General features: G+C 42.4%; 1 protein-coding gene across 6 annotated transcripts in view; it reads right to left on the minus strand.

The window, feature by feature from the left end:
* Window positions 1-6,968: 6,968 nt before the first annotated feature.
* KDM2A (lysine demethylase 2A) overlaps window positions 6,969-17,298 on the minus strand; it is a 70,600-nt gene continuing 60,270 nt past the window's right edge. For 4 of the 6 annotated variants that reach the window (XM_077320928.1, XM_077320930.1, XM_077320931.1 and 1 more), the window contains exons 16-23: window positions 17,084-17,215; window positions 16,897-16,986; window positions 16,332-16,529; window positions 14,204-14,916; window positions 11,623-11,786; window positions 10,970-11,128; window positions 10,596-10,811; window positions 6,970-9,754 (exon numbers count right to left, since the gene is read on the minus strand). In XM_077320928.1, coding sequence (XP_077177043.1) covers window positions 9,573-9,754; window positions 10,596-10,811; window positions 10,970-11,128; window positions 11,623-11,786; window positions 14,204-14,916; window positions 16,332-16,529; window positions 16,897-16,986; window positions 17,084-17,215 — 1,854 coding nt within the window. In that variant the 3' untranslated portion in view covers window positions 6,970-9,572. Of the gene's footprint in view, window positions 9,755-10,595; window positions 10,812-10,969; window positions 11,129-11,622; window positions 11,787-14,203; window positions 14,917-16,331; window positions 16,530-16,896; window positions 16,987-17,083; window positions 17,216-17,298 lie in introns of all 6 variants that reach the window. The other 2 variants (XM_077320929.1, XM_077320934.1) reach the window with 2 other exon arrangements.

The raw sequence follows: 17,298 nt of genomic DNA on the forward strand, positions 1-17,298 counted from the left end.
AGTCTAGACTTTCAAATTATTGCTCCTTTTTTGCATCTCTCTCATTAGCTGTGTCTATATAGGCAAGTGCAGAGTGTAATGAATGTTTAAAAAATAGAACAGTGAAACCTGAAAATAACTCTTGCTTGATCTTTCAGTGAACATTTAATTGGAATGTGACAGAATACTTGTAAGAATGGGTGCAAGAGGATTATAGATGTACTGGAAGGGACCATAAAGTCATTGAAATCAATTGTACCACTTCACAAGAGAGGCATTTTCTCCCTTGTAAATATTAGCTTAAAGTTACAAAGCCCCTACAGCACATCCTTTCTTCGCTTGTGCATTGCAGAAACTGATCATTGGACCTTTCCAAGAACCAGCTTGGAAGCTACTGACAAGAAGTTAACGTACCACATGACCATGGAACGCAGGAATCAGCATATCTGATCAAATCAATATGGGCCCTGGCTCCTTAATATCATAAATTGGACAGAATATTACACAGCCAGCAGAAATAGAGGGATCCCCCAGACAGGGATAAGACACAATATCACCCTGGGTTAGTTCAGTAAAAGAACGGTTTCTATGAAGGAACACTCCATTCCAGTCCTCTAGTGATGTATTAACTTCTACACAGGCTTATGGCTGAAATTAAAGGATTAAAACACAGAATGTTTGAAATATTGTTTGAAATATTTACAGACCCTTGACACACAGAAGAAACACATCTAAACCAAATGTGGCAATCTGTACTTTGAAAAGGGGCTGGGCTCAAAAGCAATGGCTCACTAGAGCAATTAGGCAGCAGCCTCTTGGGTTCAGGTATGACTCGAGAGACATTAACATTTGCTCTTAATTGAGTCAGTTGGAGCAGAGGAAGCACACCTGGGGAAGGAGGGTGGAACTGGGATCTAAAACCAGTTGCTCTTGAAATATCCACCCTGCCTCTTTTCAGATGAGAGCACCTTCTAACTGTTCTCAAATCTGTGCAGTTATTGGCTGAGCAGTGCGCCATGACCGAAGGTACTTGGAAACTTCTTCACACTGCAACATCTTGATTTCATACAACTTGATCCAGTTTTTTATTAATTGTGCAGCAGCATTTGGCATTTGGCTTCCAGTCTGAACACAGTACTTTGAATGGAAATCCTTAATATTTTTAAGGAATAAGTGAACTCCCACCCCCCATTACAGTCTAAGGGTAAAGAACATCAGAGCCATTTACTGAAACTATAACCAGTTCAGGTTTTTAAGTTTTGCTCCAATATTTAAAATTCAAAATATAAATGCTAGGCTTCCATTTAGGACTGAATGAACATTTTCATAGGTGGTTAGAAGTCAACTGCTGCATACAGAGAGAAATCTGGCCTATCTCCCCAAAGCACAGATACAAGAAACTTTATTTACTGTGGGCCAAAATTCATATCAGCCAAATTCTGCAAGCTGATCATGATCAGAATTACATGTTGCCTGAGGGTTTTACCTAGTCACTGAAATTTTGAGCAGTCACTGAAGCAGCAAACTTGCAATTATGTCCTCAGCACTGAGCTATATACTTGATCTTGCTGCACACTCAAAACACATGAAACAAAAACACAGAAAAGCAACATCTTCAGAAAGTTTCCAACAAAAGTCTTCATTAAAATCAGTCACTTATCTGTCAGGGTGGTATTCATAAACCCCATAAATTGACCAATGAAGTTAGCAAAAACAGTGCTGTTTTTAAATCAATGTATCCATAATTAGAACCACTACATTAGCAAACGCAGCCATCTTTGTGACCTTAGGCCAGTCATAGTTCTCAGAGAGGTCTCTCTCAGCTCCCCTTACCTCACAGGCGTCTGTTGTGCGGAGAGGAAGGGTCGGAAATTGTAAACAGCTTTGAGACTTCTTTGGGTAGTAAAAAGCAGGGTTCAAAGAAAAGCTCTTCCAACTCTAAGGCAATGTTTAAAGACCACTGAATATGGAGAGCCAGTTTGGCATAGTGGTTAGGAGTGTGAACTTCTAACCTGGTGAGCCAGTTTGATTCTGTGCTCCCCCACATGCAGCCAGCTGGGTGACGGCACTGAGAAAGCTGTTCTGACAGCAGAAATATCAGGGCTCTCATAGGCCCATTATGCACGGCCACCAAAATGGCGATTTCGGGTCATATGGAAAACGCGGAGGGGGAAGACGCGGAGCACACCGGTTATGCACGGGACGGGGCGCGACGGCTGCAAAACCCAAAGTAACCGATTATGCACGCGGCGATCCCGGCGCTGCTTCTGGTTGCGCCCCGGTCACCCGGAAGCTGTGCTTTCTTACGCGTTTCGCTAACGTGGCTTTTTCAGCGACGTGCACTGAAGCTGCGGCCGGTTGCAGCCAGCTCCGTGCGTTATCAGTGATTTTAGTCGCTGCCTCTCCACCCCGAATGTGCGTTATTCCCCCCGTGCATAATGGGTCTCAGCCTCACCCACCTCTGTTGTGGGGAGAGGAAAGGAAACGTGACTGTAAACTGCTTTGAGACTCTTTCGGGTAGAGAAAAGTGGCATGTAAGAACCCCCTCTTCTATGGAGATTATGAATAAACTCAGCAGACAGTGCTGCTTCTTCAGGGAGGAGGAATATAATCATGAATATCTTCCAGATGTTTAAGTCAAATGGTCAATCAAACCAACAGAGCCCAGTAGAAATGGATGCAACGAATTATAAGCACAAAGCAACTGCTGTGCATAAACTTCCCAATACAATGCTACAAACTTCCTAGTACAATGCTTCAGTATTATAAACATATTTCTAAGCAGTTGTATTTGTTTGCTAATCAATACTATAAATTTCAACATTAAATAATAGTACAATATTGTCAAACAAGCCACTAGTTAATGCTGTGTTTCAAAGTATTCTTGATCAGCAATAGTAATTTCCAAATGCAAAATACAGAGCTCTTCACAGTAAACCCCACCCCAACCCAAATGGCTCCAAAATTTATGTGACCAAACTCCCTATAAACTGGCTTGCTGGGCAGATCGTATACAAATCAATCATATAAATACATAATTCTTTAATAAAAATGCAGCATGCATGCTTGCAAGGTTGAGGGTGGTGGAAGCATTAAGCACTAATTAATAATGATTAGCAAACAAATACCAGTTTAGAAATAATAAATGTTTATAATATTGAAGCCAATACATAGTTTGTTGCATTGCATTGGGAAGTTTATGCACAGCAGCTGCTTTGTGCTTGTAATTCATTAAGTCAAATGGCAACATACAGTGCTGAGGCTTTAGGAGGAAAGTAGGACAACACAAAGAACAGCTTAATTACTGTTAAAAGTGAAGTGGAGCTTAGCTGAATCAGGAAGAGACAAGGCGTAGTGTCACACTGAAGACAATTCTTAAAAGAGAAATGAATTACTAACATTAAGCACCTACTTAATTGCTTTCTACAGTCAGACCACTTGGTTCATCACTCTCCCTGACAACTGACTGCTGCTGTCCAGGATTCCGAGCAGAAAAAGCTCCTACTCTGTTCATACTGAGTATTTTCTCCTTCTAACTGCCCAATACAGCCACAGGGAAAGTTCCTCACCATTGTCCATTAGGATGGCATCCTTTACTCTCTTTGTATCCTTATACTGGATACGTTCAGGCATCTCCTCATAAACTGCTTGACTGTGAAAGAACAATCAACTCATGGTGTTTTCACTTTAAAACATCCAAGTAGCACAATCCTTCTGAGTTATCTCAACGAAAATTCTGGCTCGTTCTCTGGTCGGATTTTAACTCGCATTCTGCAACTTCTTCCTCTGGTTTTTCATCATTTTGTGTCCCTCCCTCAATTCTGTTCCAGAACTTCACCATTGCCCTAAGCCAGGAAACACATTTTCTTTGTTATCAAAACTTCCCTTTTATATCCTGATACATTCTTTGATTAACCCTTTTGCAGGGAACTACCCAGCCTTTCTCAACGTTTTTTTATCATTGAGAAACCCCTGAGGCATTCTCCAGGCTTCAAGAAACCCTAGAAGTGATGTCAGCAGGTGGCACTTTCCTGCAACACCCCTGGAAGTCACAACGCCAGAAGTGACATAACCCAGACACTTCCACCTGATGTGACATCCCAACCCACTCCACAGCACAAAAAGGGACAGCACAGAAATATTTTCAGATGATTTGTGAACAAAAACATACCTCTCAGGCCCACCCCAGAAACAGGGTCAGGGCAGGCCGGCCTATGCCATTCCATTGCCTCCACTGCAGTTAAATTAAAATCAGAGTACTTACCTGTGTGGACTCCAGTTGCTACCACATGCAACAAGCCTTGGCCAGCAAGGATTTGTATGGCTGGGTCCCATCTCATTCTTACCCCTTCCAGGCCATCATTAGCCATTTTGGAAGGGGGAGTGCAGTTTGACATAACCACATGATAAAGGTTTTTAAAGTTATATAAAAAATTAACTTTCACACAACTGGGGAAACCCTTCCAGGGCCATTGGAAAACCCCAGGGTTGAGAAAGCCTGTCCTAGACCATAGATACATCATTTTCTTAAAATATCTCCTAAACCTCTACCTTCAATGTAAGCTTCTCTAAAGCTGTTTAAATTATGAAAACAGCCTATTTAACTGGAATAAAAGCATATAGAAATCTAATAATAAAATAAATGAAAATAAATATTCTTATGCTTATTGCCACCCTCCTCCCTTTCATTTTCCTTCTCTTATATCACATATTATTTGGACAGAGACATGCCTTGTGCTCTGTGAAGCACTATGCACCTTTGATATGATAAAAGGGTTGAGTCTGCAGCATTCAACATGTAGTCTGGTGATCAAACACATCTCTACAACAATTCCTCTTTAAATAAGCCAATTTTGCTTGACAGGCAAAGCATACATTGCTTCCATCTGCCATTGTGGTTTTTTCAGTATTACTTCTGGGGCTCCAGCCTCTTAAAGACTGCTGTAATGAACTATTGTACTATATGGTAGCGATCCCCAACCTGTGGGCCTCGGACCACATGTGGTCCTTCGACTAATTGGAGTTGGGCCCCGAAGGACGCCTTCTCCCCCTCCCCCCGGCCCTTTACTTCATCCCCCCCAGCCCTTTACAATACACTTCATTGTTGTGGCGTGTCTGTATCTTATTTTGAAGGGATGTTTAAACATTACCATAGCGATCAGAGAGTGCTAGGGCAGTGGTTGAGAGTAAACTACCCCCCCCCCACACCGGGCCTCAGTAAAAGGCATTGAGTGGTCCCCGGTGTGTAGTCCCCGGCGTTGAGTGGTCCCCGGTGATAAAAAGGTTGGGGACCACTGCTATATGGCACCCACCCACCATACTCAACTATAGCCAAAGTTAACAAAGTATGCACCCACTAAGGACTTTGTGAACCATATATTAACCAAAGTAAATGTCTTTTTGCAGTTCACGATGTAAAGCATATTCAGCTGGCTTTGATGTTCTCACACAGGAAGAGAAATGTCAGACACTTTCACAGAGCCAAAGAGAACAAGGGCTCACATGATACTTGTGTTTCCTTATAGGCCAGTATATTTCATGCTGCATTTCCTACCGCTGCTGGCTGTGTCAGGGCATCCTGGAAGTGCGCTGAACAGATTATTGTGTGCTTCTTCAATAAAGCATCTCAATTAGCTGTTCTCCCTTCCACTTAGGACTCTGATCTTCAGAGCCTGAATTTATCAGCAGGTTTACAAAGCCTTTACAAGACTACTGCCTTGTTAACACAGAAGCCTTATTGTCAGCAGAGATATAGATTTACATAGGAGAAAGCATTGTTATCAAACTTGATGGGTTTTCATCATGTTTTGAAAATTAAATCCAACAACCATAGATATGGAAGTACACTGGCCTAAAAGAGCTACCTCTGCAATATATGAACCCACAAACCTGGGTAAAAATTCAGGTATAAGCCTGAAGATGACTAGAGGAGCACCAGATTAATAGTGAGTGCTATATTATAAATGGGCCTAGAAATACTTATGTAAAGCATACCAAACTAAACAATTGCTTCCAGAAAAGCAACACATGAAACAATATTCACATTTCTTTGGCCTCAACTGGGAAAGGAGAGAATTAGGGGAAGAAGACAAAGTAACCATTGTTGGGCAAGAGGTTCATATTTTGTTCATCCTCCTGACCACCTTCCTGACAGGATAACAAACTGAAAAGAATGAAACCTTATTCTGAAGGGGGTTAGGGTTAGGGAAGCACTTCAACCACTACTGCCTAATAAGTAAGTTAGAGAATGCAGTGAAAAATACAACACCATTTACTTTAAAGGCAGCTTATAGCCAGGACACTCAAAGCCTTCAGAAGTTTGAGTCACGACCACTAAAATTCTTCTTTCTAGCTAGTTTAATATCCTGATCAACTCCCCTCCCCATCCATCTCACTATTTAACACATGTTTAGAACCTGTGTGGGCAAAACATGGAAACTTGAAGGGAGGCTAGTTGACTAGAACAACAATTCGCATGTAAACGGAGCAGAAGATGGCAGTTAAACAGCATGGTTGCAGTACTTCAGAGTCTGCTTAAGACCTGAAACAACTGGGTTCAAAACAAATTGTTCAGTTAAAAACTCCTATCTGTGCAGAGTACAATTCCACAGAAGTCCAGGATGTGGTTTTGGGTGCAGAATTCAATTTCCTAATACTCTCAAATTTCTTTTTAAAACAAGCCCTTTAGAACTTAGGTGTTTGAACAGTACTATTTTAGTTAACTCTCGCCTTCCAAAAAATAAATATCTAACAGTAAAATCTACAAAATTATGCAAGATGTTACACAACTCTGCATACTAGATACATGATGCAGAATGTAGCTTTTCCTAGCACACAATTTAGATTGTGTGGCTGTGAAAAATGGCATGCTATCTACAAAGACTTGGATCTAGTCAAACAACCTGATGGCATGAAGCTGCATCTGAGTACTAGTCTTCTCTCCTGCCTTTTTCAGGCTGAAGGGCCCCTGTAATTACTCATGTAATAATCAATATGCAGACCCACAATTTTTTTCTTGAAATTTTTATTCCAAAATCCACCCCATGAAACAAAGTTTCCCTTCAGAGGCTGGTATCTTTTCTTCTTCCCCCATCCACTTGTCTCATTTCTGTGGTAATATGTTTGAGGAAAGATTCTCTAAAACCATTATTGGCAAATGATTAGAAAATGAAAAACCCAACTAGCTCCCCTCCCTTTAGCCCCAAGTATCACCCAACCCTAAACATGTCAACCGAGAGAGCGCAAGACTTGAGTTTTTTACCCTTAATGCTTACATTTAATTTTAAAGCACAACATTGGAGATTGACTCTAAGTTAGCAACAAAATATATATTTACAATTTCTTCAAAAAAACACAAAAGAACAACCAAACCCTTTTAAACAATAGCGACTTTCTTTAGGGAGTTTTATTTAGGGAGGATTTTTTTAAATCACTAAGTGATTTTCATATATAATTTCTCTTTCTTTTATGTCACCACTTGCCCTCTGAGGTGGTGGCCAGTTTAGGCAATGACATTTCACAATTTTTGCTTCTGAGTCTCTCAAGCCACAGTCATTTGAGGGCCACATTTGAGAAGGCTGTAGGACAGCAAAACCTAACCCACAATTCTACCCTCTCCAGTCTTCTGCTTGTTTCATCTCCTTTGCCGCAGGACAAGATTCCTCCCAGACTAATGCTCCTGACATGCCAATTAGCTGCAGTTCAGCACTCCTCAGGTTGACCAATGCATATGAAGAGTTGTGAAGATGCTCCCACTTTTGGAATACAAACAAAACATGCAAAATACCCAGAGCCTAGAAATCTCCAAGGTGGGAGTTATCTGGGCAGATGCATTTGAATCTCCTATTTATGGCTATTCTCACCTTCCTCCTTTGAAACAAAACAAAATTAAAAACCCAAGATTGATTCTACAATATTTTTCCACAGGAGCCAATACAACAAGGCAGAAAGTTTCCACTTCTAGGAGAAGATCAGTGGGCATTTTTGCAAAAAAATTCTATTTGCAGCAAAGCTCCTGTGTACTGAGGCACTCTGGAACTTATCACACTAGCACTGTCCTCTCAGCAAAGAAACCTGCTCCTTGTATGGAAGTGAGGGGGGAACCTCTGGGTTTCAGTAGATCTAAATATATGTTCCCCCACCCCATCCCCAACAGTACAGGGCAAGGTGCTCTTCCCTGAGGCTCAGGTGCCACAGCGTTCAATGCAATCGGGCAGAGCAATTTGGAGAGCTATAGGGTGGATTCCTCCCCCTCCCTTATTGCTTCAAAAGCAGCAAGGGTGCATTGGGCTTCTCTGATTCTATAATCGCTCTCTTCCTTTCCCTTGCTGCACAGACACTGGAGAGCTCTTTTCTCCCATGCGAGGCTCAGAGGGGGAGGCAGGGGTGAAGGGCAGTCTAATTTGTGCTATCACTATGGGGAAGAGAGCAGAGTGCAAAGTGTGCATTCAAACCCTGACAAGTTCAGACAGCTGGAAGGAGTGTCCAGTCACTCAGGCAGGGGGAAATAAAATAGGGATCCAAAATATTACCTTTCTTTCTAAAGTGCAAAAAGCTCTCTGCTGCCCAAGAGAGAAGTTCTTTGGACCGGCCATTCATTGCAAAGGAAGAGAGGCAGCTAATGGGGGCATTCACCCGTCTCCCAGCTCAAGAGCCAACAGCTGTGCACCCCAAGATGTAGGCATTTCTTCTCCAGCCAGCATCTCCAAGAGTGCTTTTCTGAGCAGACTGTAGAACATGGGGCAAGCAGAGACCACTTCCACTGGTGTGAGAAATCCCACTAGATGCCTCTCAAGCCTTCAACCTCTGCTGCAGCTTTCCCTCTGCAAACACTGTCATCTTTTCGGAGTAGGAAAGATAGGATACACCTGCTTGACCCTCCCCACACGGGAAAGTCTAGGACAAGAACATGGCTACCTCCATATGGAAGCTTAGCCACCCCTCACTAGCCTGAAGTTGGAAGGTGCCTGCAGGCTTACCCAAGGCCACATGGAGATCCCTTCATGACATAAAGACACTGCTACTGTGGGCATCACAGCCTTTGAGTAATCAGCACAAAGCAGTAGCTGCCCGTTCAGTTGCTGAAGGGCAAGAAAAGGAAGCTTAGCAGAGTGTGGCAAGAGAAGTTACTCCCAGCCTAACAACGCTCAACAATCATGTATGAAAATGAGGGGAACAGGGAACAAAAGTGCACCCGTTCTACACCATCCATGTCTGATTTCCCCATAATCTGATGAGGAAGTGAAATCTGTTTTTGTGGACTCTATGGGAGAGATGCAGGGTAGAGATGAGAGGAATCAGCACCTTCCCCCTGAAAACGCTGCTACAAAACATCAGAGAACGTAGCTGCCGAGCAAGTACCCCAATGAGAGCACCCGTACAGCAATCTCGAGTTGCCATTCTTCAAATGCTAATCGGCCTGGTGGGATTTCTGGTCTGCAGAAGTCCCGAGTGGAGGAGGGACAGTGCAGTCACAAACAGGCTGGCCTCTTCCCATGCCTGTGGAGATGGGGGGAACTGAGGGAGGGTCTGCTCTCCAAGAGGGGTTTTTGTCTGGGATCTTTCCTTCTCTTCAGTCTGTCTGTAGTACACCTCTAGCTGATTTTCTGGATCAGCTTTTCATCAGACAGGCAGTAGAGGCTGTTGATTGACAGGTCTGAGATGAAGTGCTCGCAGGCCTTGCGGGTGATCTGCTTGCATTCTCGCAGGTCTATCAGGGTGACATTTGAGATGCGCCGCAGATACAGCAGGGTCTGGTCTGTGAGCTTATTGCAGCCTGTGGAGAGGAAGACATTATTATTATTTATGTAATTCCCATTCCCCACTTTCACAGAGGTATGAGTACACAAATACTTCAGACAAGTCAAAAATGCAATATTCAGTAACATCTTATGACAGTCAAAATATTTTTAAATAAGCAAATTTGTACCCATTAAGCTCTCCAAACTTAAGAAAAATGTCCTGCATCTAAGGGCCAGAGTAGGAAACACAGTTAAAGAGCTGGAGAATCAGTTTAGCTACTCCAAAACACAGTGCCCTTCAAGCTGATACAAGGGAAGGAAAGCTGGCAGCACTGCAGGGTAAGCCTGCCTCTTGGACTGAGATACACACAAAAAGTAATGAATCAGGTAACTATAAAGCTGATGTCCTTCACAGCCACTTCTTGTAGGATGAAACAAGATTTCTTCCTTAGGGCTGATATTTCATTTGGAGCTATTCTATTTTAAATACAAGGATGATGAAATATCATTCTTAATGGTTCCACCACAAACCTAATATAAGTTAAGGATGCCACCCTAAATGCTTATGAAAGAAGCCAATTTGGCAACGGTTGATCACTGGTCTGAGAAGCAGACCAGTGATCAACAGATTTTCAATGAACACATCTTGTGCAAAGCCTTTGCAAAAGTTGTCAGAGATCCCCTCAACAGCTGTTTGCCTACTGGTTTAAAATACTTTTAAGAACTGGGGTGAAAAGTTATATCTTAATCTGCAATCCTCTCTTTTCACCAGTGACAGAAAAGAAAGGTGTCATGGAGCCCATGCACCATTATTTGTTCTTACACGTCAGGGAAGAATGATCAAAACATAGTTAGAAAACATCCAACTGCACACACCTGCCATGTTGATTTCAGTGAGTGAGTTTCGTGTGGAAGACCCCACAGCTGTTAACAGGTTTGTTGACTGGTCTGTAAGGTGATTGCAGTGACTAAGATCAAGTCGTGATAGGAGAGGCATGTGACGGATGATAAGCCGGAGTGTGGCATCAGTAATGTCCAGACCAGCCAACCGGAAGTCTATCATATTACGGAGTTTGCTGCGATTGTCTTGACCTGCACAAACAAATGTAACAATATTGAAAAGAAGAATCTCATTTACCTAGAGTGAATCCTAGATAACATGCTATGTAGTGCAACCTATATTTACTGCAAACACTGTTGCCCTTTCCTTAAAAAGCAAACACATATTTGGATATATGAAGAAGGCATACTTGGTTTATCTGATGGAGGTGTAAGCAAGTCCCGAATCTGTGGATCCTTGATTCCTACTGCCCACCGAAGATCGAGGGTCCTGAGAAGGGGGCAGGTAGAGGTACTAAGAGCAGAGACTGCTGACCAGGAGCAGCCTGCTAAGATGAGGTCTTTGAGGCCTGCCAGGGACAGATGGAAAGGGGAAGAATGTTAGAATTTTAGAACAATTCCTTTCCCACACACGTAACTTACTTTGGTGAAGTCACACAGATAGAGCTATACAGCTCTCACCCTGTCTTTCTCCCTAGTACACTGTGAAGCAAACACAACCATTATTGTATAATTGAGCCCTTATTGGAAGTTACATGGGAATGCTGATTTTGGATATTATATTCTGCGCTCATGTCATAGGACACATTTCTACTTGGCAGAATTAGTCAAGAGCCTGTCACTACAATGGAAGTCTATCATATTATGGAGTTTGCTGCAATTGTCCTGACCTGCACAGCAAATCTATCTATTGATTCTCTCTAAAGGACACAATCTTACAGAATTCATAATGCTATATAGAAGGAATAGCCTTAGTGACCAAAACCATATCACATAGCCCTAGACATTCAAACTGAAACAAGGATGAAAAAATAAACACATCAACTCTATGAAACTTGCATACCTGGTAGCCTGGCAATGAGCCAGGTGAGCTGTTTTCTGGAAATATTGGTCCAGCTGAGGTCAAGACTGACGGGCTGCCTCCTGATGATGCCACCTAGAGCCAAGGGTGTGATGGACTTGTATCTGCTCAAATCAATCTTTGTCCACAGTCTTCTGTCACCACACCTAAACAGACATACAATGACTTATGCAGGCAATGTACTATCCTTTCACCATCTGATAAATCTTTGCAGCAAGCTTCCTTTGGGGTATGAATAAATTGGTGGAGCAGTAGGCTGATGAGTGCTTCCTTGAAACTGAACTATGGAAAAATAAAGAACCTCCCAATATCTACTTCAACCTCCCCTTCCCTCTATAGTATTCTTTGATAAAGGTAAAGGTATCCCCTGTGCAAGCACAGAGTCATGTCTGACCCTTGGGGTGACGCCCTCCAGTGTTTTCATGGCAGACTCAACACAGGGTAGTTTGCCAGTGCCTTCCCCAGTCATTACCGTTTACCCCCCAGCAAGCTGGGTACTCATTTTTGGAAGGATGGATGGCTGAGTCAACCTTGAGCCGGCTGCTGGGATCAAACTCCCAACCTCATGGACAGACAGTTTCAGACAGCATTTCTGCCACTTACCACTCTGCGCCACAAGAGGCTCTCTTTGATACAATAATATTAAATGTTTTGTACATGGGCACAAATTGTGAGGCACAGTTTTTGCAAGCATCCAAAAATAGCTCGAACAGATAGTTAGGAAGTTTCTTACTGAAGTAATCTTTAATGCCATACTTTTGAGTTTCTCAGTCTTTGTAGCACATAAATATAACTTGGTCTCTGCTAACCCTCTACTATATCTCTCCTCCTCTCCAAGCTAGCCAGAAGGGTATTTTCTGTTTTGTGACATCACACAAGTTTAAAGAACGCATCTGAGGCTGTGTAAAATCAAGCTCACAGCGAAAAGACAGTACAATTTATGAGATGGTTCAGTATTTACAATTCTGTATAGGGATGTGGGAAAGGGAGAAGTTATCTCAGTAAATCTGAGGAACGGAGCATAATTAAGGGATACCTCCCCACAAATAAAAGCTGCAGAGGGTGTTGGGCAGATTCAACTTGCCATTCTCTAATTTCTCTAGTTAGCACCATCCCTCTTGAATAGGAGGCAAACATGGTCTGATGACCCTACAACCTTGAAATCAGTTTTCTTCTAGGGGGTCAAATCTGGATAGGGTGAAAGAAATCTCTCAGCAAAAGGCTTAACAGGGGCTAGGTCAGGGATTTAACTAGTGACGGACTTGCTTGCCTCCCCAAAACCTTGTGGTAGAGAAGCCAAATGGAAGGAATATGGCTATTCCAGTGAATTATTGGATGACTGTCTCTAGGATGTAACCTTATTCAGTCTCTTATGCGGAAACTACTGCCTGAACAGAATGCAGAACTAGCAGGGGTTATAAGGATATTCGGGTTCTATAGCCATCTTAATTAAACTTATCTACATTGTAGTCAGTGTCCTCATAGAATTGAGGGAGACTATCCTGAGACATATAGTTGCTTTATTTACCAAGCATACCGCACACAAGTTATATCAGGATGATTGGGGGGTAAGTCTTAGCTGTCAGAATTAGTCCAGCAAGTTAAGCTGATCTAGAGTGCTGATCCTGTAAGAACCTCAACTTAACCTCCTATCTTTCTGGTCACAGTACTGTTGGCAACAGCAAGCATCAGAAATAATCATCCACCACTGTGGCATATCAGCTTTCTTCTTGCTTGTAGAACAAGGGTCCAGTGAACAAACCAATACCCAGTTACTGTAAATACTTAAACATATTTGTTTACCAATCGCTTTTCTACCAGTATGAGTTTTCAAATGTACTGGTAGGATAAAATAAGGGCAGGTCTGTTTTACAAATCCTTTTGTAAGATGCACTTTGGGACAGGCAGCAGAGTCAATGTTGAAAGCATTTCATCCATAATTAGTTCTGTGGGATTGTCTGAATATTTTACATCTGACTCAGATCACTGGTTGTGGATGAACAAGGGAAACAGGCATTTGCCCTTCAATGTTAAACAGACAATTATTTTGAATTTAATAACGAAGTAAGAATCTTTGTATTGTTAAGCCTTGCACAGATCAGTACGGAGTCTAGTTAGACTAGACACTATTTAGATAATACTAGATCAGATTAGGCTTATGCCACCCTGGCTTCCAACAGTGACCAGGTAGGTCTCACTCTGAAACCCAAAGGCAGCAATGGATATCAATAGCCATCTCCTATTTGTTTAATAAATCTGGCATTTTACACAGCACCTAAATATGGAACTTCCTACAACAAATACCTGTTGACAGACCTCTAAATGAATATATGCAATCCTCTTTACTATACTAATAATCATCATCTCAGGCTGACATGAATTCTAGAAATTAATTATGCATTGTTTGAAGGCTTTTTTTTTTGCTCTCTACCTACATTTCTTCCTGTTACATCTACTTATTGTGGAAAAAACCCAGCATGTGTTTGAGGAGTTTTTGAACTGATAGACTTAAAATAATAGAAATGCGACACAAAAATGAATTTTGGTTCAGCTGCACACTTACCATTTGTACCAGGTTTTGCATACACGCATACATTCACAGAGCTCCTTGCGAGTGAGATAGCGGAAGACTGACATCCACACCTCCTTCTGCATCCAGATCTCCTCAGTGTCGAGTGCCCTACCACCTTGACCATTCAGTCTAGCTACCCCACTCTCCTCAGCACTTTCATCATCTTCATCTGCACTTTCTTCTTCATCATCTTCCTCAACTGCCTCTTCATCTCCACTCCGCTGCGGTGTTCTGGTTGAACTTTGGCGCATGACAACACGGGGTGAGTGCCGCAGATTGGTGGAGGAGGCAGTGATCGCCTGCAGCTTGGGCACAATGGAAGTGCCATGCATGTCTTTGGTAGGTCTTTGTAACGTGACTGTAAGATAGGAGCCATGGAGCTTGGCCTTTTCTACCTCTGAAAGCTCTTTCTTGCCACTGGGATTGTTTTCCTTTTCCCGCACCACTGTGCGCTCTGTGCCTTGCAGTCGAAGTAGCTGACGCCGCTTGAACCGCTCATCTCGGCTGGCACCATGATGATCACTAGGCCCTGCTCCTGGAGAGGATCGTGTCACCATGCCACGAGGTGATGCGGGGTCATGGATCAATTGCAGCATTGGGGTGGGCGAGTGTGGTGGTGGGGTCAGAGGCTCCTCACAGCTTCGTAGGGGGCGTAGGACTTTGGCTTGGACTGTGTCATCATCACCATCATCCATTTTCCGTTTCTGCAAAGCAAGCAGCAGCCAGTTACTGAACCACAAATGAGTGCTGTAGGCTTCAAAGGCATGTAGAAAGCTACAACAGTGGATATATTCAATATATTTTCCAAAAGGGGAGTTTCAAGTTACCTTTCCACTCAAATAGCACTTTAGCAGCTACATCTGTCATTCTTTTCAGCTGTTTTTTTTTTATGTTCAGCCTTTTAAAAAAAGCAAAAGCTACACAAAATACTGCAACCCACCAAATAATGACTTGGATCCAACAGAGTGTATCCTTAGGTAGAAGAATTTCCAATTGCAAGTTATGGCTTTCTTGCCTGCCCCTGCAGCAGCAAAGGCAAATCCTCTTTCCTACAGAAGCGCTCTACGGAATACACTCCAGTCTACTGAGCACCAGATGGAATGCAAAATACACCTATGTTATAGTAATGCTACATTTCTGATAATATAACATGTATCTAGATGAGTGACCACAGGTCTGTGGGATCATACATAGACATATGCATTATTAGGAAAGCCTTGGCCTGAAGTCCTTGGGGAAGCATGTTCTGCTCTATGGGATGAATCCAATGATCTGTGGTTGCAAGGACCTTGGCTCCACTCAGCAGTTCTTTTTGAAGCCAAGAAAACTTATATGAACCTAAGAAAACTTATTTCTGTGGTCAAAGGACGTGTGTAGTCTAATAGCTCTAAGCGTCAGGCAGCAACATTTGGGAGGGGGCTGAAGAGAGTGGAAAAGGTGATTTCATCCCTTCCTCAGTGCAGCCCATGACCTTTCTATTATGAATAAAGCTCCCTGAGGTGGGAAAGGATTGTCGAAGGGAGGGGAATGCAGCAATTCCATGTATGAATTCTACTGTCTCCAAGCAGACAATCCTGAGCAAAGCTTTCAAACAGATCCTGACAAGGAAAGCTACAAATATATTTGATCATCCACTTGGAATATATATGAAGCCCATCCAATTTAAGTATCTGTTTCAATACAATTCTACCTTCCAAATCACTCTCAGGTTATTAGGATCCTATGCTTTACCAAAGCTAATAGAAGCTGAATATTTATAATCCAAAACGATGCTTTGAAGCTGCAGAAACATGAATTCTCTTCTATACTGTGTAAATTTAGAGATTACAAAGGTAGCTAGTCAACAGTTATATCAGATTTTATTCACACAGTAAAATCTGCAGCAACATCTGACTAGGCAGATCACTAACCTCTCGTACCAGCTTAAGAGAATGATCAGATAATTCAATTCCTTCACTTAGCTGGGCTGTAGCTTATTATAGCAGATAACTCTCAATACAGTAAAATACATGTGAGAGAAGGAGCTAAACCTGTATTTCTGAGGTGGGAAGAAAATTTCCCATGCTTTAACCTCAATAATAATTAGCTCTTCCTTATCCACTCGCTTCTCCTTGCTTGCCTTCATTGAGATGCTCTTTGATAGGATAGGAGGCATAACTCTGCGCAGGATCTTGTAACCATTTTTCTGCTGGGGCAGTGCCAACAGCTTCTGCCATCGATAATATACACGATGCTTAGTAGATGGAAGTTGATGCTGTTGCCCTCTCAGGGACGTTTTTTTCCGCAGGAGATCTGAATTTATTTGCTGATGGGGTCTCTGTAAGATTCCAGTGGCAAAACTGTAAAGTTGCTCAATTATGAACAGTGCGTTTTGTCACCAGTGCCCATTTCCAGGTGAAGTTATTTTACTTGGTGATAAAGCTCCCCCAGGTGCTTGCCTGACAAACACTTTTCATGTGCCTACCACTAACCCTTCTCAAAATGTGCAGAGACAAGACCCTAAGACACCAAGAAAATCCTAGTCCTAGCAAGAGTTTAGGTGCAGGTAAGATGAGTGTTTCAGTCTGTGCAAGTCAAAACAGCAACAGTATGCTCCCTGCATGACCCAAGAACAGCGCAATTCATACCAATAATTTTGCAAAGTGAAAAGGAAAATCTTTGTCTGCTCTTTGAAAGAGTTTTACCTGGCCTTTCTCCGACTCATCTCCTTTGTAGCACTTTGGACACTCCCAGCAATTGGGCAATTCATCATTCAAAATTCCTTCCCCATCCATCTGTACAAAATAAAAAGTCATTTTCAGCAAGACATTTATTCAGAAGATACTTCAATAGAAAATGAATCAACCAGTTGCCCCCAAGCTCAGACCATACCTGTAGACAGCCAGGGTGAACAATTTCATTGCAGATGCAGCATTCCATTAACTTCTTCTCAAAGTCCTGTGAATCCTCATTCTTATCTACCTCCCCACAAAGTGCACATGTGACAGAGTGAGGCAGTCGGGGCTACAAAGGAAATAATGAAGCAGGAAGTCACATCACAGAACTTTCCCCCCTTCTAGCGTAACTTTTTTTTTTTTTGCTTTCTT

This window comes from Paroedura picta, chromosome 2, assembly GCF_049243985.1.
Source record: "Paroedura picta isolate Pp20150507F chromosome 2, Ppicta_v3.0, whole genome shotgun sequence".
Classification (NCBI taxonomy): domain Eukaryota; kingdom Metazoa; phylum Chordata; class Lepidosauria; order Squamata; family Gekkonidae; genus Paroedura; species Paroedura picta.